Below are 24339 nucleotides of genomic sequence, written 5' to 3'. Positions count from 1 at the left end.
AAGGGCAAGTGTGAATGCTGGCGTGCAGGGAAAAGGGCAAGTGTGAATGCTGGCGTGCAGGGAAAAGGGCAAGTGTGAATGCTGGCGTGTAGGGAAAAGGGCAAGTGTGAATGCTGGCGTGCAGGGAAAAGGGCAAGTGTGAATGCTGGCGAGCAGGGAAAAGGGCAAGTGTGAATGCTGGCGTGTAGGGAAAAGGGCAAGTGTGAATGCTGGCGTGCAGGGAAAAGGGCAAGTGTGAATGCTGGCGTGCAGGGAAAAGGGCAAGTGTGAATGCTGGCGTGTAGGGAAAAGGGCAAGTGTGAATGCTGGCGTGCAGGGAAAAGGGCAAGTGTGAATGCTGGCGAGCAGGGAAAAGGGCAAGTGTGAATGCTGGCGTGCAGGGAAAAGGGCAAGTGTGAATGCCGGCGTGCAGGGAAAAGAAGGGCAAGCGTGAATGCCGGCGTGCAGGGAAAAGAAGGGCAAGGGTGCACGCCGGCGTGCTGGGAAAAGAAGGGCAAGGGTGCACGCCGGCGTGCAGGGAAAAGAAGGGCAAGGGTGCACGCCGGCGTGCAGGGAAAAGAAGGGCAAGGGTGCACGCCGGCGTGCAGGGAAAAGAAGGGCAAGGGTGCACGCCGGCGTGCAGAGAAGAGGCAAGGTGGCCAAGTTAAAATTGGTGCACTCGATTGTCACAACTGATCCATGTAAGTTATTTGTGGCTGTTGGATGAGATCCCGGAGAACCACCTTTTACCTGACAGCATCTGCCTCTCTTCTTTTAATTAGACAGCCTGGCACAACATCATGTGTTTCATGCCGTAAAAATGATGAGGTGTTAACAAAAAAACCCTCTAGTCCTGGTCTTTTTCCCTGTTCTCTGAAAAGCCCCAGAGCTTGGACCCTATGCCGACCATAATCTGATGGCATATCATATGGGAATACTTCAACTTTTGAATTGTTTTCTAATGATGACAATCTTCATGCCAACAACCATGTATTCACAAAAATAAAAGTTGCACTAAGTTTTAGGTTACAGCCTTTCATGTGCAGACCCCTGATATTGGGTTTGCAACCCGGCTTGTAGTTTTAGGCGATTAATATTGATAGGAGGCCTCTATCTGCAGAATCTTCCATGTAGCAGCACAGCTCTCTCTGCTTACAGTCTCTATTTCAGCCCTTAGGCTATGTGCGCACGTTGCGTAAATACATGCAGTTACGCTGCGCTTTGTAGCGCAGCGTAACTGCATGCGTCCTGCGTCCCCTGCACAGTCTATGGAGATTGTGCAGGGGCCGTGCGCACGTGGCGTTTAAGAGCGCAGCGCTTCGGCTACTGCCGAAGCGCTGCGTAAAAAGAAGTGACATGTCACTTCTTTCCTGCACTTTGCCGGCAGCTCCTGCTCTGTCTATGGCAGGAGCTGCAGGCAGAGCGCATGGAATCGGCTTTTTTTTTTTTCACTACGGACATTTCTGCAGCGATTTAAAGAGCACATGTGCTCTTCAGATCGCTGCAGAAATTTCTGCAGGGCTAGTATGCAACGTGTGCACATAGCCTTAATGATCACATTTCCCTTGTGCATACATTAGTATGTGTGATATCTCTTCTCCCCTGCAAATTATGTGGGAATAGCTCTCTTTGCATAACTGGTATGAGACCTGTCCTTTTTCTCTTGTATTTTTCTCTGCCAGTACAACCTCTTGGCTGCTAGCTTAATGGCCTATTGGCCCTTGTAAGCATCCGACTGATGAACAAAGTATTCATTCTCCAGATGATCAGATCACTTATGCTGGCACAGGGTTTATGTGCTGACGATATGACGCTTTTCGACATTTTTTTTCTCATTCACTTGGTGTCTGTCATTAAGCACAGGCTTAACAATCAACAGGCAGGCAGTTGCTAACTACATGTTGCTTTACACTGCATGACCTCAGAGCGGTCACTGACTGCTCCTGCTGGTGATTCTGCTGCTTCATGTCAACAGAGCAGCTCTTCTTCTTCCAGGCTGCTCTGCCGACGGTGCGTGACTGCCGAAGTCATGCTGATTGATAGCCAGCTCCCCGCAGTTAGGCAACAGGGAGCCGCTGTCAAATCAGCATGATGACTGTAGTCATGTCCCATCAACAGAGCAGAGCTGCTGCTTTGTCGATGTGATGTCAGTGGATGCCACTCAATAACTGCAAGGAGCAGCCTGTGACAACAATTTTTTTTTTGCCCCCTACTTTTTTAATGATGGCCTGTTCTTAGGATATGTTCCCATGAAGAGGGGATGGATCAGCAGAGTCTGCCACAGCCAGAATATAAATTGTTGACTTGCTATGTTCCGGCAGAATCCGAGAACTTTTGGCCACCACCAGTAGCAGCCGATAGGCATGGGGTACTGGTTGTTGCACCCCAGCAGATCTGGTAGAGATGATCTATCATAAGGCTAGGGCATTAAAATAAAAGTAGTAGCAAACCTCTTTAATTTTGCATTTGGAAAACAAGACAAAACATGTGTACAAGTCTCTATAGCTTTTAAAGGATTATTCCTAACTTATTCCCAGAATAGGCTATAGCTTGTCCATTGCTGGGGCATTGACCACTGGGGCTTCCACTGCTCCTGTGAAAGGGACTCTGAAACGTCCGGTTAGCATGTTCTCCACCGCTCCATTTATTGTCTACGGGCCAGAGTGATGTATTCTGCTAACTCGGCACTCCCAAAGACACTAAACTGAGCACTCCGCTCCCAAGGGGGTAGTTGAGAGCCCATATTTGAGTTGAGACAACCCCTTTAAGCTATGGAATTATGCAAGCAATTTCTTAACTAAGGCTGAGCCAAAATTGCAGGTCTTTAAATCTACATAGTTTGATGATATCCACGTGAAGTCTGGATTGGTCAATGCAGTCAGTCTGAAGCTCCTTTTGTGAATGTTGTCTATCAGGCATTTTCCACCCTCTCCGATAAATATGGTATAATTGTTTTGTATAGAAAGATAAACACCAGTATTTACTGTATTTTAATATTGTTTTCTCAATCTTTTGGTTCACAGTCTCCTTTCTGTGTTCTTAATATCCCATATGAGGACCTGGCAAGGAAAATAATGCACCGGACTGTATGTGCAAAGTAAGGCTTGGTAAATGACTATTTCTGTCTTGTGGATTAGATCCTTGTGTAGACACTTCGTTGTTTTTGTTAGTGCAGCTTTTTGGCACTTTAGTTGAGACATAATGGTTTTTATTCTTCACGGCGTTTTGCTAAAGCCAAACAAGCATGGATAAGGCCGCTTTCCCACTTTTTTTTTTTTTTTTTGAAAAAGCGGATCCTGTTTTTGCAGAGAAAAACGCATGCAAACGCATGTTATTTTGCAGGATCTTGTCACTTGAAGTTTATGGGCGGGCATTGGAGTCATGTGATCGGGAGTGAGGGGAACTGAACGTGAGACTGGGAGCCGGCATCTGACAGCTGTGGAGGCTCATAACCAAGGTAAACATCGGGTAACTTGGTTGGATACCCGATATTTACCTTGGTTACGAGCTTCTGCAGCTGTTAGGAGCTGGGCTCCCTGCACACGTAACCAAGGTAAACCGGGTAAATTGCTTGGATACCCAATATTTACCTTGGTTACGAGCGTCTGCAGCTGCTAGGAGCCGGGCTCCCTGCACACGTAACCAAGGTAAACATCGGGTATCCAAGCAAGTTACCCGTTGTTTATCTTGGTTACGAGCCTCCGCAGCTCTCAGGAGGGGGAGAGAGAGACTGATCACGCCAGGCTGGTTTCTGGGCATGCTCAGTTGAGCAAGCAGGATCCTGTCTATCAGCATGCCAGCGTTCACATACGTTTGCGTGCAGTATAGTCAGGATCCAGCAATTTGCAGTATTTGGATGCAGCTCAAAAACGCAATAAGTAGCGTTTTTTAAAAAAGTTAAAACACCGCTATGCAAGTTGCTGGATCCTCACTATAACGCACGCAAACGCAGGTGAACGCATGTTGACGCGAGTCCATTGCAAATGCATTGAAATGAAAACGCATTTGCTCTGGATCCGTTTTTGCATTACAAAAATGTTCAGGACGCATGCTAAAAAAACCGTAGTGTGAAAGCGGCCTAATATGTAAAGTCTCACATGTACCCTAATAATAAGTGCAATCCAAACTCTCTAAGAATATTACAAATTACAATAAATTAGATTCTGATGAACCAAAAACTAAGAATGCACCCAAATGGCCCTTGACTGCCATGACATGTCATGAGCTTTTATCCAGAGTTTTGTGAACGAATACTTGTAGAAATCTCAGGCACTAACGCGTCTTTGAAGTGAATATAAAATGGATCAATAGTCTAACAGTGATGTTATTGGAAGGATAACCTCTCCATCAAGGTAGAAACAAGCTACTTTTGCATTCGGATTTTTGTTAACTAGTTACAATATTTTCTGAAATGCCTCTGCATTTGCTTGAACTCTCTGATGGCTGCTGTTCCTCCCTCAGTCCCAGTGTGTAAAGTTTTGTGAGAGGCCTTTAAAGGGAATCTGTCACTAGGTCTTTGCTCCCCCATGTGAGAGAAGCATAATATAGAGTCAGAGATCCTTATTCTAGCGATGTGTCACTTTCTGAGCTTTTTGCTGTCATTTTGATAAAATCAGTGTTTTCTGAGCTACAGATATGCTGGACTACCTGTCAGGACGTCAAATAGTCCTACAATGGTAATCTACTACTGATTAATCAGTGATTTTATCAAAACTACACCTAAGGCCTCTGTCACACGCCCGTGAAAACCACGCACGTGTTTCACGGACGTGTCAGAGGTGCGTTTTGCCCTCTGTGTGCCGTGTGTATGGCGCACATGTGTTATCCGTGATAACACACAGAGAACGGGAACTTTCTGCTCACCTGTCCCTGGCGTTGCTGTCCGTGGTGCTGATCTTTGGTCTCCGGTCCTGCCGACTCCCCGCTGCTGCTGCTTCCGGCTGCAGTGAAGTGAATATGTAATGAGCGGCGGTCGGCAGCAAGTGACAGCAGAGACAGGAGGGCAGGAGAAGGGGAGTAAAGGTGTGTGTGTGTGTGTGTGTGTGTGTGGGTTTTTTTTTTTTTTTTTTTTTTTTTTAAGACATGTCTTTTATCCGGTGCGTGTGTGTTACGTGTGACACATTTGCGTTCCGTGTGACACTCATGATGCCAGAGAAAAACTGACATGTCGGTGTATGGAGCACACGGTCACACGTAAGTACGGAACGGGCACACGTTCCGTGCAAAAATACTTACATGTGCCCTAAACTATAGGAAAACATATGTCAACGTGTGCCCGTGTCTCCGGTATGTGAGAAACTGCCAAACACGTACCGGAGGCACGAACGTGTGACAGAGGCCTAAGCAGCCCAGTAAGTGACACATCTCTGGAATCAGGATCTCTGTCCCTACATTATGCTGCCATCAAATTAGGTGGCAAAAACCTGGTGACAGATTCCCTTTAAGGGAGCTATATATATGACCATAATTCTTAAACCCCTTTGTTCTAGTGATCGCTTTTCATGTATCACAAATTAATAAAAATTGCTGAAATGTTCCTGTAACAAATTAGAAGTCTCCGTGCAACCTAAGGCTTTGGTAAATAAAACACAACAAAAATATCAATGTGGCCGTCTAGGTTTTGGCTTCTAATTCCCTAATAGAATTAGAAGTTGTGAAAATAAATATATAAATAAATATATATCTGTGTGTGTGTGTATGTGTGTGTGTGTGTGTGTGTGTGTATATATATATATATATATATATATATATATATATATATATATATATATATATATATATATATATATATATATATATATATATATATATATATATATATATATATATATATATATATATATATATATATATATTTTATTTATTATATACACACCGTATTTTTCGCTTTATAAGACTCACCTGATTATACGACGCACCCCCAAATTTGGTGAAGGAAAAGATTTTTTTTTTTTTAATGTAAAATGGGGTCCATCTTATAATGCCAGTGTCCCTCTAACAAATCATATAGGGTATAAGTCCCTCATAGCCCCCCCATCCTAAAATTAGCCGCCTTAATTTGGATATGGCCCCCTTATATTGAATATAGCCCCCTTGTGATGGCACACGTTCCCCTGTGCTGCCTATGGCCCCCTATGGATTGCATACATTCCCCTGTGCTGCCTATGGCCCCCTATGGATTGCATACATTCCCCTGTGCTGCCTATGGTCCCCTATGGATTGCACACGTTCCCCTGTGCTGCCTATGGCCCCATATGGATTGCATACGTTCCCCTGTGCTGCCTATGGCCCCCTATGGATTGCACACATTCCCCTGTGTTAGATAACGCCCCCATGCTGCTGCCCATGGCCCCTATAGATCGCACAAGTCCCCCTGTGTTAGATATCGCCACCATGGTGCTGCCCATGGCCCCTATATAGATCGCACAAGTCCCCCTGTGTTACATATCGCCCCCATAGTGCTGCCCATGGCCCCTATATAGATCGCACAAGTCCCCCTGTGTTAGATATCGCCCCCATAGTGCTGTCCATGGCCCCTATAGATCGCACAAGTCCCCCTGTGTTAGATATCGCCCCCAGGCTGCTGCCCATAGTAAAATAAAACCCTCTTTCCTTACCTCCTCCAGCGTTTGTCTCCCTCCGTGCTTCTGTTCCTTACTTCCTGGTTCTCAGTGCGGTCATGTGATCGGCACAGCAGACTGAGATTTCTGCGTGCTTCTGTTCCTTACTTCCTGGTTCTCAGTGCGGTCATGTGATCGGCACAGCAGACTGAGATCTCTGCGTGCTTCTGTTCCTTACTTCCTGGTTCTCAGTGTGGTCATGTGATCGGCACAGCAGACTGAGATCTCTGCGTGCCTGATCACAGTGGAAGCAGGGACACCGGGGAGCAACGCTGGAGGGCGTAAGTAAAGCTTTTTTTATTTTAGAATGAGCAGCAGCCTGGGGGCCAAATCTAACACGGGGGGGGGGGCATGTGTGATCACAGGGGGGCGCAGTCTCATATAATATGCACCGCTCCCCCAGCCCATCACTGCGTGCGATTTCAACACCACCGGAGATGGACAGCGGCTGTGCATATTATATGAGCTGGAGCAGGAGATCAAAGGCTGCAGCCCGCAGCGTTCCCCTGCGCCCCAGAGCTGCTGCCCCCACCTCCCCTGGATGCTGCAGTGTATATATATATATACACCCCCCCCCCCGTATATTCGGCTTATAAGACGCACCCCCTACTTTCCCCCAAAATTTGGGGGAACAGAAGTGCGTCTTATAAAGCGAAAAATATGGTATATTTGCCTTATTCTGTCTGTCTGTCTTGCTCCAAAATTGTCACCGTGTCAGCGTCGCCGTGACAACTGTCGGATTGGCCGCTCGCCTCGGCCTGGCCCCGCCCCCCGCATGGATTAGCCGCTCGCCCTGGCCCTCCGCACGCATCGCCCGCTCCAGCGTACACCGGCTCCCGGTACACATGTGCAGGGATCCGGCATACGCTGACGCCTCGCCCGCTCGTCCCCGCCACACGTTGGCACACTCGGCCCCGCCCCCAATGGACATAACCTTGCGATGCTGGGATCGTGACGGAGCCAGTGTACGCTGGTAACCATGATACACATCGCGTAACTATAGGAAGCGCTTCCCTTAGTTACCCGATGTGTATCATGGTTACCAGCGTACACCGGCTCCCGGTACACATGTGCAGGGAGCCGGCATACGCTGACGCCTCGCCCGCTCAGCCCCACCCCCGGCACACGTTGTCATGCTCGGACCCGCACCCGGCGGCCCCAGCATGGGGGATGGAGCACGATGGGGGGTGTGCAGGATGGAGCACACGCGCGCTCCACACACGCACACGCGCACTACACACACACACGCACACGCGCGCTACACACACACACACACACACACACACACACACACACACCCCACACACACGCGCACCCCACACGCGCACAACGCTGCAGACACACAGCGCTCCACAAACAACGCAACACACAAACCACACCGCTCTCACACACACCCCACCCAGACAACACCCAGAACATTTACAGTGCCCTATGCAAACACTTGGTAATTACACACAACAACATCTATCTATATATATATATATATATATATATATATATATATATATATATATATATATATATATATATATATATATATATATATATATATATATATATATATATATATATATATATATATATATTTATTATTCTTTTTAAAGCTTATTTTAAATTTTCTTTTACAATCTCAGATATATGGGAAGCTGATACTACACTGTGTACCAAAATGAGCAACTTTACAGAGATTGCACAGAAATAGTCAGGGCCAGAAATATTTGGACAGTGACACAAGTTTTGTTATTTTAGCTGTTTACAAAAACATGTTCAGAAATACAATTATATATATAATATGGGCTGAAAGTGCACACTCCCAGCTGCAATATGAGAGTTTTCACATCCAAATCGGAGAAAGGGTTTAGGAATCATAGCTCTGTAATGCATAGCCTCCTCTTTTTCAAGGGACCAAAAGTAATTGGACAAGGGACTCTAAGGGCTGCAATTAACTCTGAAGGCGTCTCCCTCGTTAACCTGTAATCAATGAAGTAGTTAAAAGGTCTGGGGTTGATTACAGGTGTGTGGTTTTGCATTTGGAAGTTGTTGCTGTGACCAGACAACATGCGGTCTAAGGAACTCTCAATTGAGGTGAAGCAGAACATCCTGAGGCTGAAAAAAAAGAAAAAATCCATCAGAGAGATAGCAGACATGCTTGGAGTAGCAAAAACAACAGTCGGGTACATTCTGAGAAAAAAGGAATTGACTGGTGAGCTTGGGAACTCAAAAAGGCCTGGGCGTCCATGGATGACAACAGTGGTGGATGATCGCCGCATACTTTCTTTGGTGAAGAAGAACCCGTTCACAACATCAACTGAAGTCCAGAACACTCTCAGTGAAGTAGGTGTATCTGTCTCTAAGTCAACAGTAAAGAGAACCACCATTAATTGAATAAGATCCATAGTATCATGAATTTTAATATCTCTGAACCATGATCCCAAAATCTACACTGAAGCCTACAAATGATCATTGGTTATCAATAAACCCATAAATAACAATCCAATTGGACACGTCTTTATCTGAAAAATTGTATATAAATCTTTATTATCAAAATTAATTTTTGTGAGGGCACACAATATGGATAGACAGTGTTGTTAAAAACATGTGTAAACCACCATATTAAAAACCAACAGGGCAGTGTGGTCAGTAAGTAATATCATTCAAATGAAGCATAATACAGCGGTCATGGTTAAACATCACAGGCTCAATTGTCCCCAAGGGGATAGTGATCAATGCATTACAATTTGTATAGCAGCTTAAAATGGTGTTCCCCAGGTCACATACACTGGGAAACTTCAATCCATAAAGCACAAATATCACGTCTGCAAATAGTCCTGACAACCAGCAAAATAGTGCAATTTATTGGCAACATATATAGAGGTAATCAATATTTAACCTCATTATTATAGATAATGTGATCATTTTTATCAGCCAAAATTGCAAACATAGTTGCGGGTAGTCATAAATCAAACATGATTATAGATATTACATCCAAAAGGGGGACATGCTTACAGTTAATGAAAGTACAGCTAGTTAATGCACATAAATGTAGTTAGATAGTACAGCCAGATACATCAATCCATATATGCAACCACGGCTATAACAGATTTCTAGCAATCAATCAAGAATACACAATTGTATGTCAGAATTATAAATAGCATCATATGCCATGGAGTTTATCATAGACATTGAGCCAGGAAATAATATAGGCGTAAGCCCAGGATTTAGAAAAACCTTAGAATGTTTGTCTGAAGATACAGACCCGCTGTAGCCATGGTACCAATCCCGACCACACTGCCCTGCACCTCGACGCGTTTCGCAGGAAAGCTTCGTCCAGGACAATTGAGCCTGTGATGTTTAACCATGACCGCTGTATTATGCTTCATTTGAATGATATTACTTACTGACCACACTGCCCTGTTGGTTTTTAATATGGTGGTTTACACATGTTTTTAACAACACTGTCTATCCATATTGTGTGCCCTCACAAAAATTAATTTTGATAATAAAGATTTATATACAATTTTTCAGATAAAGACGTGTCCAATTGGATTGTTATTTATGGGTTTATTGATAACCAATGATCATTTGTAGGCTTCAACAGTAAAGAGAAGACTCCATGAAAGTAAATACAAAGGGTTCACATCTAGATGCAAACCATTCATCAATTCCAAAAATAGACAGGCCAGAGTTAAATTTGCTGAAAAACACCTCATGAAGCCAGCTCAGTTCTGGAAAAGTATTCTATGGACAGATGAGACAAAGATCAACCTGTACCAGAATGATGGGAAGAAAAAAGTTTGGAGAAGAAAGGGAACGGCACATGATCCAAGGCACACCACATCCTCTGTGAAACATGGTGGAGGCAACGTGATGGCATGGGCATGCATGGCTTTCAATGGCACTGGGTCACTTGTGTTTATTGATGACATAACAGCAGACAAGAGTAGCCGGATGAATTCTGAAGTGTACCGGGATATACTTTCAGCCCAGATTCAGCCAAATGCCGCAAAGTTGATCGGACGGCGCTTCATAGTACAGATGGACAATGACCCCCAAGCATACAGCCAAAGCTACCCAGGAGTTCATGAGTGCAAAAAAGTGGAACCTTCTGCAATGGCCAAGTCAATCACCAGATCTTAACCCAATTGAGCATGCATTTCACTTGCTCAAATCCAGACTTAAGACGGAAAGACCCACAAACAAGCAAGACCTGAAGGCTGCGGCTGTAAAGGCCCGGCAAAGCATTAAGAAGGAGGAAACCCAGCGTTTGGTGATGTCCATGGGTTCCAGACTTAAGGCAGTGATTGCCTCCAAAGGATTCGCAACAAAATATTGAAAATAAAAATATTTTGTTTGGGTTTCGTTTATTTGTCCAATTACTTTTGACCTCCTAAAATGTGGAGTGTTTGTAAAGAAATGTGTACAATTCCTACAATTTCTATCAGATATTTTTGTTCAAACCTTCAAATTAAACGTTACAATCTGCACTTGAATTCTGTTGTAGAGATTTCATTTCAAATCCAATGTGGTGGCATGCAGAGCCCAACTCGCAAAAATTGTGTCACTGTCCAAATATTTCTGGACCTAACTGTATAAGAATTATGTATTATACATATGATTTAACTTCTAAATCCAGTGTAAGCTTCGTAGTTCATGGATCTTAAAAATGTGCACCTCTGGAACATTTCTTTATTTTAATTTTTTTTTTTTTTTTTATAATTTATTTTACTCACTCTAATTGCAATCATTTGCTCTTCTATTTTGTAGATCGCTCTTTGAGCTGTGGGGTCATGGAAAATGCTTGGATGAGCTCAAGCAGTCAATCGAGGGCTATCCTTTGGAAAGAACGGTATGAGAAATCGTATGACTAGAACTGTAAACTGTACTATGTTAAATTTGATTTTTATTTTCACAACTTAAAAAGCATGAGCATGTTATTAAATTAATTTGTCATGTTGAGCCACTTAAAGGGAATCTGTAACCAGGGTTTTGCTACATCATCTGAGCAGCATAATTTAGGAAAAGAGACCCTGATTCAAATGATGTATCACTTTGTTTCACAACTGCGCAACCCAGTAAACTATCAGATTTGTTAGACATAGCATATAATAGAGCTCAGAAAGCTAAACTTGCTAAAAGCACAGCTTTGAGTGTACATTGTCTATTGACATTGAGCAGCTTATCAGATGAGGGGGCATTGTTGGACAAGGGCTCATGTGTAGAGATTTGCGACCCCAAATAGTAAACTTCGGTGTTTGTACCGAACACGGACTTTGCAAAAAAAATCAGTGTTGGAGGTCGGGTGCTTTACATACACAAATCAATTGTGCTAGTGTCACTGTGCTCAGGTACAGTTGATGCTCGGCCCATTGTGAGCTGCTTGCAGTTTGAGTGGCTCGCACTGAGGGTAAAACAGCTTTATCGGATGTAATGTGCACAAAAAGAAAAAATGAAATGAAAAATGTCCACTCTCTTTCCCCTGGAAGTGCTCTGTTTGGGCAGTTCTCACCCAGCCATAATCAGTGATTTCAGGTCAAGTCCGGGTCTTGAACTGAACTTTATCTAAAGTCCGACTGAACCCGCCGAATCCGAATTTCAATGGGTCTGCTCTTCTCTAGTCAGGAGCTCTGTAGTCTGGGCAGTGATAATTTCCTGGTGATAAAACACTCATTGTATGAAAATGGCACACAGAGACTGAGACACTGATTTCAGGTATGTGTCACTCATTAGGCTATCTCCTGCTGTTTTCAGATTACATAGCAAAAACTTTCTGACAGATTCCCTTTAAATACCCACAGGTCCTCAAGTCTTAGGGGTGCTTCACACACAGCGAGCTCGCTGCCGAGATCGCTGCTGAGTCACGCTTTTTGTGACGCAGCAGTGACCTCATTAGCGATCTCGCTGTGTGTGACAATGAGCAGCGATCTGGCCCCTGCTGCGAGATCGCTGCTCGTTACACACAGCCCTGGTTCGTTTTCTTCAAAGCCGCTCTCCTGCTGTGACACACAGATCGCTGTGTGTGACAGCAAGAGAGCGACAAATGAAGCGAGCAGGGAGCAGGAGCCGGCATCTGACAGCTGAGGTAAGCTGTATCCAAGATAAACATCGGGTAACCAAGGTGGTTACCCGATATTTACCTTAGTTACCAGCAGCTCTCACGCTGCCTGTGCTGCCGGCTCCGGCTCTCTGCACATGTAGCTGCTGTACACATCGGGTTAATTAACCCGATGTGTACAGCAGCTAGGAGAGCAAGGAGCCAGCGCTCAGTGTGCGCGGCTCCCTGCTCTCTGCACATGTAGCTGCATTACACATCGGGTTAATTAACCCGATGTGTACTGTAGCTAGGAGAGCAAGGAGCCAGCGCTTAGTGTGCGCGGCTCCCTGCTCCCTGCTCACACTGGTAACTAATGTAAACATCGGGTAACCATACCCGATGTTTACCTTAGTTACCAGTCTCCGCAGCTTCCAGACGGCGGCTCCGTGCAAGCGCAACGTCGCTTGCACGTCGCTGCTGGCTGGGGGCTGGTCACTGGTCGCTGGTGAGATCTGCCTGTTTGACAGCTCACCAGCGACCATGTAGCGATGCAGCAGCGATCCTGACCAGGTCAGATCGCTGGTCGGATCGCTGCTGCATCGCTAAGTGTGAAGGTACCCTTACTATCCATCCTTGTTTCTTTTAGATGCCTTATCTTCAGCCAAATTCTACGTACAAGATATGCATCCACAGCTTCAATAAAACCTTGACGCAGAAAGAAAAGATTGTAAAGATAGATGTGAGTAGTCACTGCTGAAGGATGGCAATGTCTGGCCACGATTATATGCACAGTAAATAAATGCAAAGGAGTGTGTGTGATCTGCAAGTGAGGCCGGACACTTGGGCCCCATTCCTGGGAGCCTTCTTGAACACCTGTTCTCTCAGGAGGGAGATATGGCGCAATGGAAATACTTGTGTAGCATAGCAAAGAATATATTGCAGTGCACCCTCTTAAATCAATGGGTATCCATGTGCTTCAAAGGATATCTGTGGTTCTCTTAAGTGGTGTTTCTCAATGTTTAGTCGTACCCCATTCATCAAAGCCTAAAGACTGTTATTGTGCAGTGGCTGCTCTTTATGGCTCATGTGCACTGGTGTATTGCGTCACACGCAGACATCTATGGGGATTTGTGTACTTCTGTATTACGTACACAGGTATATGGCATTTTTTCAGATTTGAATGATATTTAACTTAAAGAAATAGCTTCATGTTCCATGTGCTTGACATGGTTTGTGCATTACTGACCTCTTTTTAACCTGTTGTCTTAGGCTAGTTTCACACTTGCGTTGAACGGTATCCGTTGCATTGCGTTGTGTAACGGATGCAACGGATGTGTTGCATATAGTGGCGCAACGGATGCTGCAAAACAACGCAATTCGTTTTTTTTTTTTTTTACAGTTTTACCAGCGGCAGACTATTGTGAATGATCAGCTGATCGCTCCCAGTAGCCGGCCGCCAGGTGATCAGCTGATCGCAGCCGGCCGCCGGGTGATCAGCTGATCGCTCCCTGCAGCCGACCGCTGTCACTTTCCGGCCGCCTGGTGATCAGCTGTTCGCTCCCTGCAGCCGACCGCCGGGTGATCAGCTGAGCGCTGTCACTTGCCGGCGCCCGGGCATGCCGGCGGGCGGGAGCTCAGCTGAGCGCTGTCACTTGCCGGCGGCCGGGCATGCCGGCGGCCGGGCATGCCGGCGGGCGGGAGCTCAGCTGAGCGCTGTCACTTGCCGGCGGCCGGGCATGCCAGTGGCCGGGCATGCCGGCGGGCGGGAGCTCAGCTGAGCGCTGTCACTTGCCGGCGGCCGGGCATGCCAGTGGCCGGGCATGCCAGCGGGCAGGCGCTCAGCTGAGCGCTGTCACTTGCCGGCGCCCGGGCATGCCGGCGCCCGGGCATGCCGGCGGGCGGGCGGGCGCTCATCTGAGCGCTGTGACTTGCCGGCGGCCGGGCATGCCGGTGGCCGGTCGCTCAGCTGAGCGCTGTCGCTTGCCGACGGCCGGGCGCTCAGCTGAACGTTCGGCCACCGCGAGCCAAAATAAAGTTGGATTTAAAAAAAAAAAAAAAAAGAGCATGCGCAGTGAAATCCAGAGGATTCCGCTGCTCAAAATAACGTTACATGCTGCGTTCCTCCCGCTGGGCGGATGCAACGGAGCGTCGCCCAGCGGAAGCAACACAGGTCCTTTTGGTACAATCCGTCACCCATACAAGTCTATGGGAAACAGCGGAATCCGTTAACGGATTCCGCTGTTTTCCAAAAGGGCGGATTGTAACGGAAGGAAATAAACGCAAGTGTGAAAGTACCCTTAGGCAAAATCCTTTCATTTTGTTTGTGTTGTAACTAATGAAGAATGTTTGCAAATATAGGCAATGGAGTTTATGCCGTTCAAGGGGAAAGTCAGTTTGCAAAATGCTGAACATATATTCTACTTACTAGAGGATTATGGACCCGACCCAAATACTGCTCCCAAAGAACCTTTGCAGATCTACTTTGGCCGGTGGGTGAGTACTGGAAAGCTCTGAATGACCAATTGCGTCCTTGTATAAGGCATGTAAGTTTTTCTTTGTGTGGTTTGACACAGTAGCCATATTTTTTTTTCTTTAAAGGGGTTATTCCATTTCTTATATAAATAGAATATAGGTAAATTTGTACCCACCTCTTCATCTAAGGAGGGCGAGCTGAGACCTTATTCTTGAGATAGGTGCATGTCTTACTGCTGAGATCTGCATCAGACATTTATGACAAAGGTCAGCACAGTGACTTAGTGGTTAGCACTCCAGTCTTGCAGGGCTGGGGTGGAGGCTTCAAATCCCACCCAGGACAAAACTTGCAAGGAGTTTGTATACTCTCCCTGTGTCTTGGGTTGGTTTTCTCCCACATTCCAAAGACAAAGGGAATTTATCATATTTTCCGGCGTATAAGACGACTTTTTAACTCCTGAAAATCTTCTAAAAAGTCGGGGGTCGTCTTATACGCCGGGTGTCGTCTTATAGGGCATATAATTAGGTAATTTATAAGCCCTCCATGTCTCCAAGACACTGCCTCTCAGATCTTGCAGTGAGGTTCCCTCAAAAAAAATATTCTCACCTGTCCTCTATTTCTGCGGTGTCCTCAGCTGCTTCTTGCAGACCGCAGGCACTTAGACTTTTCGGTGATCGCGTCCAATACACAGGGCTGCTGCTAGTGCTTTACTGCAGTTGAATACTTTATGACGGTGGTGCAAAGCATTCAACTGCAGTAAAGCTCTGACGGCAGCAGCGGGCCTGTGTATTGGATGCGATCACGGAGGGGCCTTTGTTCCTGCAGTCCACAAGAAGCATCCTTTGATGATCACGTCTGGTGCATGGAGTCGCCGCTGCTGTCAGCAGTTTACAGCAGTTGACTGCTTTGTGACACCGTCGCCGAAATGTATTCAACTGCACGAAAACCATAATGGCAGCCTGCCGCAGTGGCTCTGTGCACCAGACGAGATCAAAGAGAGGTCCAAGTGACTGCGGCCTGCAAAAAGCAGCTGAGGGTACCACGGGAACAGAGGGCAGGTGAGAATAATTTTAATTGTGCGTAAACAACGGCATAATAGGGAACAAAAAGGGGACCAGTAGGAGCAAATTTCTAAACAATGGGTATATTACTACATGGGACATTACTAAACAATGGTCACAATACTACAGAGGACAGTACTAAACAATAGGCACATTACTATAGGGGACATTACTAAACAATGGGCACATTACTACAGGGGACATTACTAAACAATGGGCACGTTACTAGAGGGCCGAAAGAAGGGGCACAAGGATGGGCACATTACCACAAGACAAGGATGGGCACATTACAATTTATTGTGATTTTTTTTTTTTTTTTTTTTTTTTTTTTTTTTTTTTTTTAATTTTTATTCTTTAAATTTTCCGGTACCGGCTGCATTTCCCACCCTGGGCTTATACTCAAGTTAATAAGGTCTCTCAGGTTTTGTTTTTTTTTTGTGGTAAAATTGGGGCCTCAGCTTATACTTGAGTATATACGGTATATCCCAAACTCTATATTTTAACTGTAAAAGTTGGGGGTCGTCTTATACGCCAGAAAATATGGTAGATTGTGAGCCTCAATGAGGACAGTGATGATGTCTGTAAGGTGCCAAGAAAATCAATGCTGCAATATAAGCGAGCAAAAATAAATAAAGCCTTTAGGCTCTGTGCGCACTAGACCTTTTTACCCGCGGATTTGCCGCGGCTATTTCTTGAGAAATGTCTGCAATCTTTGTGCAGACATTTCCCAGCAATTTCTATGAAAAAAAAAAAATAGCTGTGCGCACTTGTGCGGATTTTTCTCAAGAAATTTCTTCATCGTTCCTTATGGGAGACCCAGACCATGGGTGTATAGCTTCTGCCTCCGGAGGACACACAAAGTACTACACTAAAAAGTGTAGCTCCTCCCTCCTAGCATATACACCCCCTGGATAACCAAATATAGCCAGTTCAATGCTTTGTGTTCAGGAGGCACACATCCACACATGCATTCTCATCTGATTTTTTGATTTTAAAGAGTTTGAAGAAAAGCGGGTCCAAGCTGGACCCCCGGCATGTCCCTTCTCACCCCACTGTGTCAGCGGTGTTGTTAAGGTTGATTTCAAGGCTGGAGCCTTACATGCCGCTCTCCTTCACCATCCCTCGGGCTCTGGCTTGAAGTGGGAGCCAGCACGGTTCTCACTGCTCTGCAGGAGACCGGTCTCCATCCGTAGCCCTTTCAGGACCCTGCCGGACGGAGCACTCATCCCTCAGGGACCTGGCTCTGCGTCTCACAAGCTAAGTATTGAGACGTTATTGTCAGGGGGGTCCCTTGCACTTTAATGTTGGGGAGAGTGTTTTATGTAACCTTTGTGACATTTCCGGCCGGTTCTCCGGTTTTCACCAGAGAACCGCGCCGAGGGTGCCTGCGCGCCGGCCGCATTGTAAAATTTAGGCCCTGGCTTCGGCTGCGGCCTACTTTTATTTTCACTGCCCCTGCATGTCGGTCATGCAGAGGGACAGTGCGGCGCCGCCCACCGGCCGTTCAGCACAGGAGAGGACACTCCTCTCTGAGGAGATGTTTCCCTCCCCTGTATATCTCCTTGGCCCTCCGGTTCTCGCTCTTGGACTAGGCCCCGCCCCCCCTCCTCACTCCGGCGCCATTTTATCAGCGTTCTCACACTGATCGGCGCTGGCTGCTGCATCTCTGCAACCTGTCTGGGGGTCCGAGCTGTGGGATCCGGAGGGCACACAAAACGGTCTGGTAAGCCACAACCTCTGGTTGTGTACCTTCTTATACACTCTCTGGGGGTCATTCTGAAGGAGTGTGTTCTTTCCTGCAGAGCCTCCACCTCAGCAGCATGTCTCACACTAGGAGCAAAAAAATACATGTAACTCCGGCACGCCGAAGAAAAAATGTATAAAGTCTTGGGTGGTGCTGAATACGTTTTTATTAAACAAAAGAATGAAGTCTGTCCCAACGTTTTGGTCTACACCTGACCTTTATCAAGGGATCTATCAGACTGACAAAGTGAACAAGAAAAAACAAAAAACAACAAAAACAAACAATGAGTATACAATAAATAAGTATATCATCACAAGGAGAATCATACAAAGGTGATTGAGGGAAAACACGCCATGATAATGAAACACATCTTCTGATGCAAATATTTTGTAAAAGCACATCATACCCTGGAAGAGGGAGTACAAATAACACAAAAATACAGACAATGTATGAACATATGATATCGTGGACGGGTGCCGTAACTAGTAAATAATACATTGGAACATACCTAGAGAATAGAATGAACATGCACCAATGGATGACACGTGTAGTAGTCAACCGCGTCTAACACTAGGGTTCGGTACTATATGAGAAAATGAAAAAAGCTCTAAGGTATGTGCAAAGATACATGATCAAAATAGTGAGCAATGACATTCACTAGGTACCTTGTGACCGTATAGCTCAGGTTATGTGCCGCGCTCATTACACAAGAATAGACGTGTTTTGTTGGCAGAGCCTTGAGGGGCAGGATACTATTTATATTCTAGGTTAAAATGATAAGGGTTAAGGAAGAAAGGTACAGAGTCAAGTCCCGGGATAACGTGGACTATTTAGGATCATACCTGTGCATGTGCTGTTCGGCAGAAAAAAAGAAGAGAGGGGAAGGGGGGGGGGGGGGGAGAAACCAATGGAATGAACAGGGTGTTATGTCCAAAAATGCGTCCTGATGGGAAAAGCAGAGGTGGTGAGATGTACTAATGTCATTCTCCATATATTGTCGTAGAGTGATTATGTACTGGAAAATGAATTACCTGATTTCTCAGCGTTGGAATCACATTCACTGTAGTGTCAGTTAGAGGTAAAGACCATGTATTTTCGGTCAGGTAGTAAAGAAGATAATATGACTATTCTCTAGGTGAGAAAGAGAAAAGAAAAAAGAAAAGGGACAAAAGGGAGAAAAAGAGAAGATAATAAACACCGCATCTTAAGGGGATACTGGTGTGTTCATGTGCCCTTGAATAAAGCTGCCATACATATATCATAAAAAATAGGAAACAGTAATGTACCTGTCACATGGGATAATAGTATATTGTAGCTTTTTTCATTTTCTCATATAGTACCGAACCCTAGTGTTAGACGCGGTTGACTACTACACGTGTCATCCATTGGTGCATGTTCATTCTATTCTCTACAATTCTCTAGGTATGTTCCAATGTATTATTTACTAGTTACGGCACCCGTCCACGATATCATATGTTCATACATTGTCTGTATTTTTGTGTTATTTGTACTCCTTCTTCCAGGGTATGATGTGCTTTTACAAAATATTTGCATCAGAAGATGTGTTTCATTATCATGTCGTGTTTTCCCTCAATCACCTTTGTATGATTCTCCTTGTGATGATATACTTATTTATTTTATACTCATTGTTTGTTTTTGTTGTTTTTTGTTTTTTCTTGTTCACTTTGTCAGTCTGATAGATCCCTTGATAAAGGTCAGGTGTAGACCGAAACGTTGGGACAGACTTCATTCTTTTGTTTAATAAAAACGTATTCAGCACCACCCAAGACTTTATACATTTTTTCTTAGGAGTGCCGGAGTTACATGTATTTTTCTACAGTTTGTTTTTGTTCTCCAGAGCACCCAACTAAGATAGTGAGCCAGGCTTGTTTTCTTTTGTCGCTCCATTGGGAGACCCAGACCATTGGGTGTATAGGCTATGCCTCCGGAGGCCGCACAAAGTATTACACTAAAAGTGTAAAGCCCCTCCCCTTCTGCCTATACACTCCCCGTGCTCCCACGGGCTCCTCAGTTTTTTGCTTTGTGCGAAGGAGGCAGACATGCACGCACAGCTCCACAGATTGGTCAGCAGCAGCTGCTGACTATGTCGGATGGAAGAAAAGTGGGCCCATATAGGGCCCCCAGCATGCTCCCTTCTCACCCCACTTTTGTTGGCGGTGTTGTTAAGGTTGAGGTATCCATTGCGGGTACGGAGGCTGGAGCCCACATGCTGCTTTCCTTCCCCATCCCCCTCAGGGCTCTGGGTGAAGTGGGATCCTATCGGTCTCCAGGCACTGAGACCGAGCTTCATCCACAACTCCTGTGGAGCCTGCTGGATAGGAGCCGGGTACCGTTCAGGGACATGGCCCTGCTACGTGGAGGTACTCTGTATCCCTGTGGGGACCGGCGCCCAGCAACACTACAGCTTTGCTGGGTGTGCTAGTGCACCGGAGACCGCGGCGCTGACCGGGTTAAAATGTGCCATTACACACTCAGCGTTGCTGAGTGTGTTTTATGTATAGGGACTGCCGCGCTGACCGCCGCTGCCACGGAAACACTGCGGCGCGGCTGGGACTTGTAGTTCGCCGGGGACTTCCGCGCTGGCCGCGCATATACGGCGGCCGCGCTTATTACTAGAGTCCCCGGCTTTTTGCGGCCTAGTTTCCCTTTCCTCCCGCCCTCAGCCCTGACAGGCAGGGGAAGGGCGGGAAGCTGCACAGAACGAGCAGCACTGAGGGCTGGAGCATGTTTTGCATACTCCACCCCTCTCACTGCACAGTGCGGCTACAGTTCCCGCACTTTCTCGGCCACGCCCACGACTCCCTCCTCTCCTCAGGACGCCGGCAGCCATTCCTGTCAGCTCCTCGGACGCAGCAGAGGGGGACAAAGTCTGGGAGACCCAGGCAGGGACTTGGGGGGCCTCACAACCGCTTGAAGTGGGTGGTAAGCAGCACCTGTGGTGCTAGCCCCATTGTGCAGTAGTGCAACTATACTGTATATGTTATGGTATATACTTTACACTGCATGGTGCACAGTTGATTTCTGGCTATATACCCTATTGTGTTGTCAGGGAAGATAATAGCATGGCGTCCACAAAAGGCAGGGGTGCCAAAACACAGGCATATTATGCTGCCTGCGCCGCATGTACGACCCCGCTACCGGCAGGTTCCACTGACCCTCATTGTATACAGTGTTCGGGCCCTGTGACACTTGCTCAGCCAGAGCCTCTGCTAAGAGGGGCCCAGGGGGAGCCACCTGCTGACAATGTCCAGGTGACGGGGACAGAGTTTGCAAAACTCTCTGAGACTATGGCTAAGATACTAGAAGCCTTGCAGTCCAGGCCGATATCTCAGCACAGGGACTCTGTTGAATCTTTGTTCCCTGGCCCCCCTCAGTTGGACCAACAATGTCCTCCCGGGGTATCTCATAGATCCCAGGCTGAGGGTTCTGACACAGACCCCAGCCCCAGACCGACTAAGCGAGCGCGCTTAGATTTTCCCTCGACATCATCATATTGTTCAGGGTCTCAGCGAGGGGAATCTCGGGTTGATGAAGCGGAGACAGCTGATCAGGATTCTGATCCTGAGGGCGCCCTCAATCTTAATACTCCAGACGGGGACGCCATAGTGAACGATCTTATTGCATCCATCAATCAAATGCTGGATATTTCTCCCTCAGTCCCTCCAGCAGAGGAGTCGGCTTCTCAGCAGGAGAAATTCCGGTTCAGGTTCCCCAAGCGTACACGGAGTATGTTTCTGGACCACTCTGATTTCAGAGAGGCAGTCCAGAAACACCGAGCTTGTCCAGATAAGCGTTTTTCTAAGCGCCTTAAGGATACACGTTATCCCTTTCCACCTGACGTGGTTAAAGGTTGGACTCAGTGTCCCAAAGTGGATCCTCCAATCTCCAGACTGGCGGCTAGATCCATACTTGCAGTGGAAGATGGGGCTTCACTCAAAGATGCCACTGACAGGCAGATGGAGCTCTGGTTGAAATCCATCTATGAAGCGATCGGCGCTTCTTTTGCCCCAGCATTCGCAGCCGTATGGGCGCTACAAGCTATCTCAGCAGGTCAAGCGCAAATTGAAGCAGCCACATGCACGTCCGCGCCACAAGTGGCGTCCATTACCACTCAGACCTCGGCATTTGCGTCTTACGCTATTAATGCTGTCCTGGACTCTGCGAGCCGTACGGCGGTGGCAGCCGCCAATTCGGTGGTACTCCGCAGGGCCTTGTGGCTACAGGAATGGAAGGCAGATTCTGCTTCCAAAAAGCGCTTAACCAGTTTGCCAATTTCTGGCGACAGGCTGTTTGGCGAGCGTTTGGATGAAATCCTCAAACAATCCAAGGGAAAGGATACATCCTTACCCCAGCCCAAACCGCACATACCCCAACAGAGGAGAGGGCAGTCGAGGTTTCGGTCCTTTCGGGGCGCGGGCAGGTCCCAATTCTCCTCGTCCAAAAGGCCTCAGAAGGATCAGAGGAACTCCGACGCATGGCGGTCTAAATCACGACCTAAAAAGACCGCCGGAGGTGCCGCTTCTAAGGCGGCTTCCTCATGACTTTCGGCCTCCTCACACCACATCCTCGGTCGGTGGCAGGCTCTCCCGCTTTTGCGACACCTGGCTGCCACAAGTAAAAGACCGTTGGGTGAGAGACATTTTGTCTCACGGTTACAGGATAGAGTTCAGCTCTCGTCCTCCAACTCGATTCTTCAGAACATCTCCGCCTCCCGAGCGAGCCGAGGCTCTTCGGCAGGCGGTGGGCATTCTGAAGGCAGAAGGAGTGGTGGTCCCGGTTCCTCTTCAGCAACAGGGTCACGGTTTCTACTCCAACCTGTTTGTGGTTCCAAAGAAGGACGGGTCCTTCCGTCCTGTTTTGGACCTAAAACTGCTCAACAAACACGTAAGGACCAGGCGGTTCCGGATGGAATCCCTCCGCTCCGTCATCGCCTCAATGTCCCAAGGAGATTTCCTAGCATCAATCGATATCAAGGATGCTTATCTCCACGTACCAATTGCTCCAGAGCATCAGCGCTTCTTGCGCTTCGCCATAGGAGACGAACACCTTCAGTTCGCGGCACTGCCGTTCGGCCTGGCGACAGCCCCAAGGGTTTTCACCAAGGTCATGGCTACAGTAGTTGCAGTCCTCCACTCTCAGGGTCACTCAGTGATACCTTACTTAGACGATCTGCTGGTCAAGGCACCCTCTCAAGAGGCATGCCAACACAGCCTCAACGTTACTCTGGAGATTCTCCAGAGTTTCGGGTGGATCATCAATTTTCCAAAGTCAAATCTGACACCGGTCCAATCGCTGACATATCTTGGCATGGAGTTTCATACTCTTCCAGCGATAGTGAAGCTTCCGCTGGACAAACAGAGTTCACTACAGACAGGGGTGCAATCTCTCCTTCAAGGTCGGTCACACCCCTTGAGGCGCCTCATGCACTTCCTGGGGAAGATGGTGGCAGCAATGGAGGCAGTCCCTTTCGCGCAGTTTCACCTGCGTCCACTTCAATGGGACATCCTACGGAAGTGGGACAGGATGCCGACGTCCCTAGACAGGAACGTCTCACTCTCTCAGGCAACCAAAGCTTCCCTTCGGTGGTGGCTTCTTCCCACCTCATTATCGAAGGGGAAATCCTTCCTACCCCCATCCTGGGCGGTGGTCACGACGGACGCGAGTCTGTCAGGGTGGGGAGCAGTTTTTCTCCACCACAGGGCTCAGGGTACGTGGACTCAGCAAGAGTCCTCACTTCAGATCAATGTTCTGGAGATCAGGGCAGTGTATCTTGCCCTAAAAGCGTTCCAGCAGTGGCTGGAAGGCAAGCAGATCCGAATTCAGTCGGACAACTCCACAGCGGTGGCTTACATCAACCACCAAGGTGGGACACGCAGTCGGCAAGCCTTCCAGGAAGTCCGGCGGATTCTGCTGTGGGTGGAAGCCACAGCATCCACCATATCCGCAGTTCACATCCCGGGCGTAGAAAACTGGGAAGCAGACTTTCTCAGTCGCCAGGGCATGGACGCAGGGAAATGGTCCCTTCACCCGGACGTGTTTCAGGAGATCTGTTGCCGCTGGGGGATGCCGGACGTCGACCTAATGGCGTCACGGCACAACAACAAGGTCCCAACATTCATGGCTCGATCTCAAGATCACAGAGCTCTGGCGGCAGACGCCTTAGTTCAGGATTGGTCGCAGTTTCGGCTTCCTTATGTGTTTCCTCCTCTGGCACTGTTGCCCAGAGTGTTACGCAAGATCAGGGCCGACTGCCGCCGCGTCATCCTCGTCGCTCCAGACTGGCCGAGGAGGTCGTGGTACCCGGATCTGTGGCATCTCACTGTCGGCGAACCGTGGGCACTGCCAGACCGACCAGATTTGCTGTCTCAAGGGCCGTTTTTCCATCTGAATTCTGCGGCCCTCAACCTGAC

General features: G+C 47.2%; 1 protein-coding gene across 1 annotated transcript in view; it reads left to right on the top strand.

Annotated features, from left to right (window-relative positions):
- TRMT11 (tRNA methyltransferase 11) overlaps positions 1-24339 on the top strand; it is a 155280-nt gene that overhangs the window by 3669 nt on the left and 127272 nt on the right. Inside the window, exons 3-6 of the mRNA XM_075339935.1 lie at positions 3003-3076; positions 11364-11445; positions 13277-13369; positions 14989-15123. Coding sequence (XP_075196050.1) covers positions 3003-3076; positions 11364-11445; positions 13277-13369; positions 14989-15123 — 384 coding nt within the window. The remainder of the gene's footprint in view (positions 1-3002; positions 3077-11363; positions 11446-13276; positions 13370-14988; positions 15124-24339) is intronic.

The sequence above is a fragment of the Anomaloglossus baeobatrachus genome, chromosome 3 (genome assembly GCF_048569485.1).
Source record: "Anomaloglossus baeobatrachus isolate aAnoBae1 chromosome 3, aAnoBae1.hap1, whole genome shotgun sequence".
Lineage (NCBI taxonomy): Eukaryota > Metazoa > Chordata > Amphibia > Anura > Aromobatidae > Anomaloglossus > Anomaloglossus baeobatrachus.
Note: the sequence above shows the minus strand (reverse complement) of the source record. Positions and strands in the feature narration are given on the sequence as shown.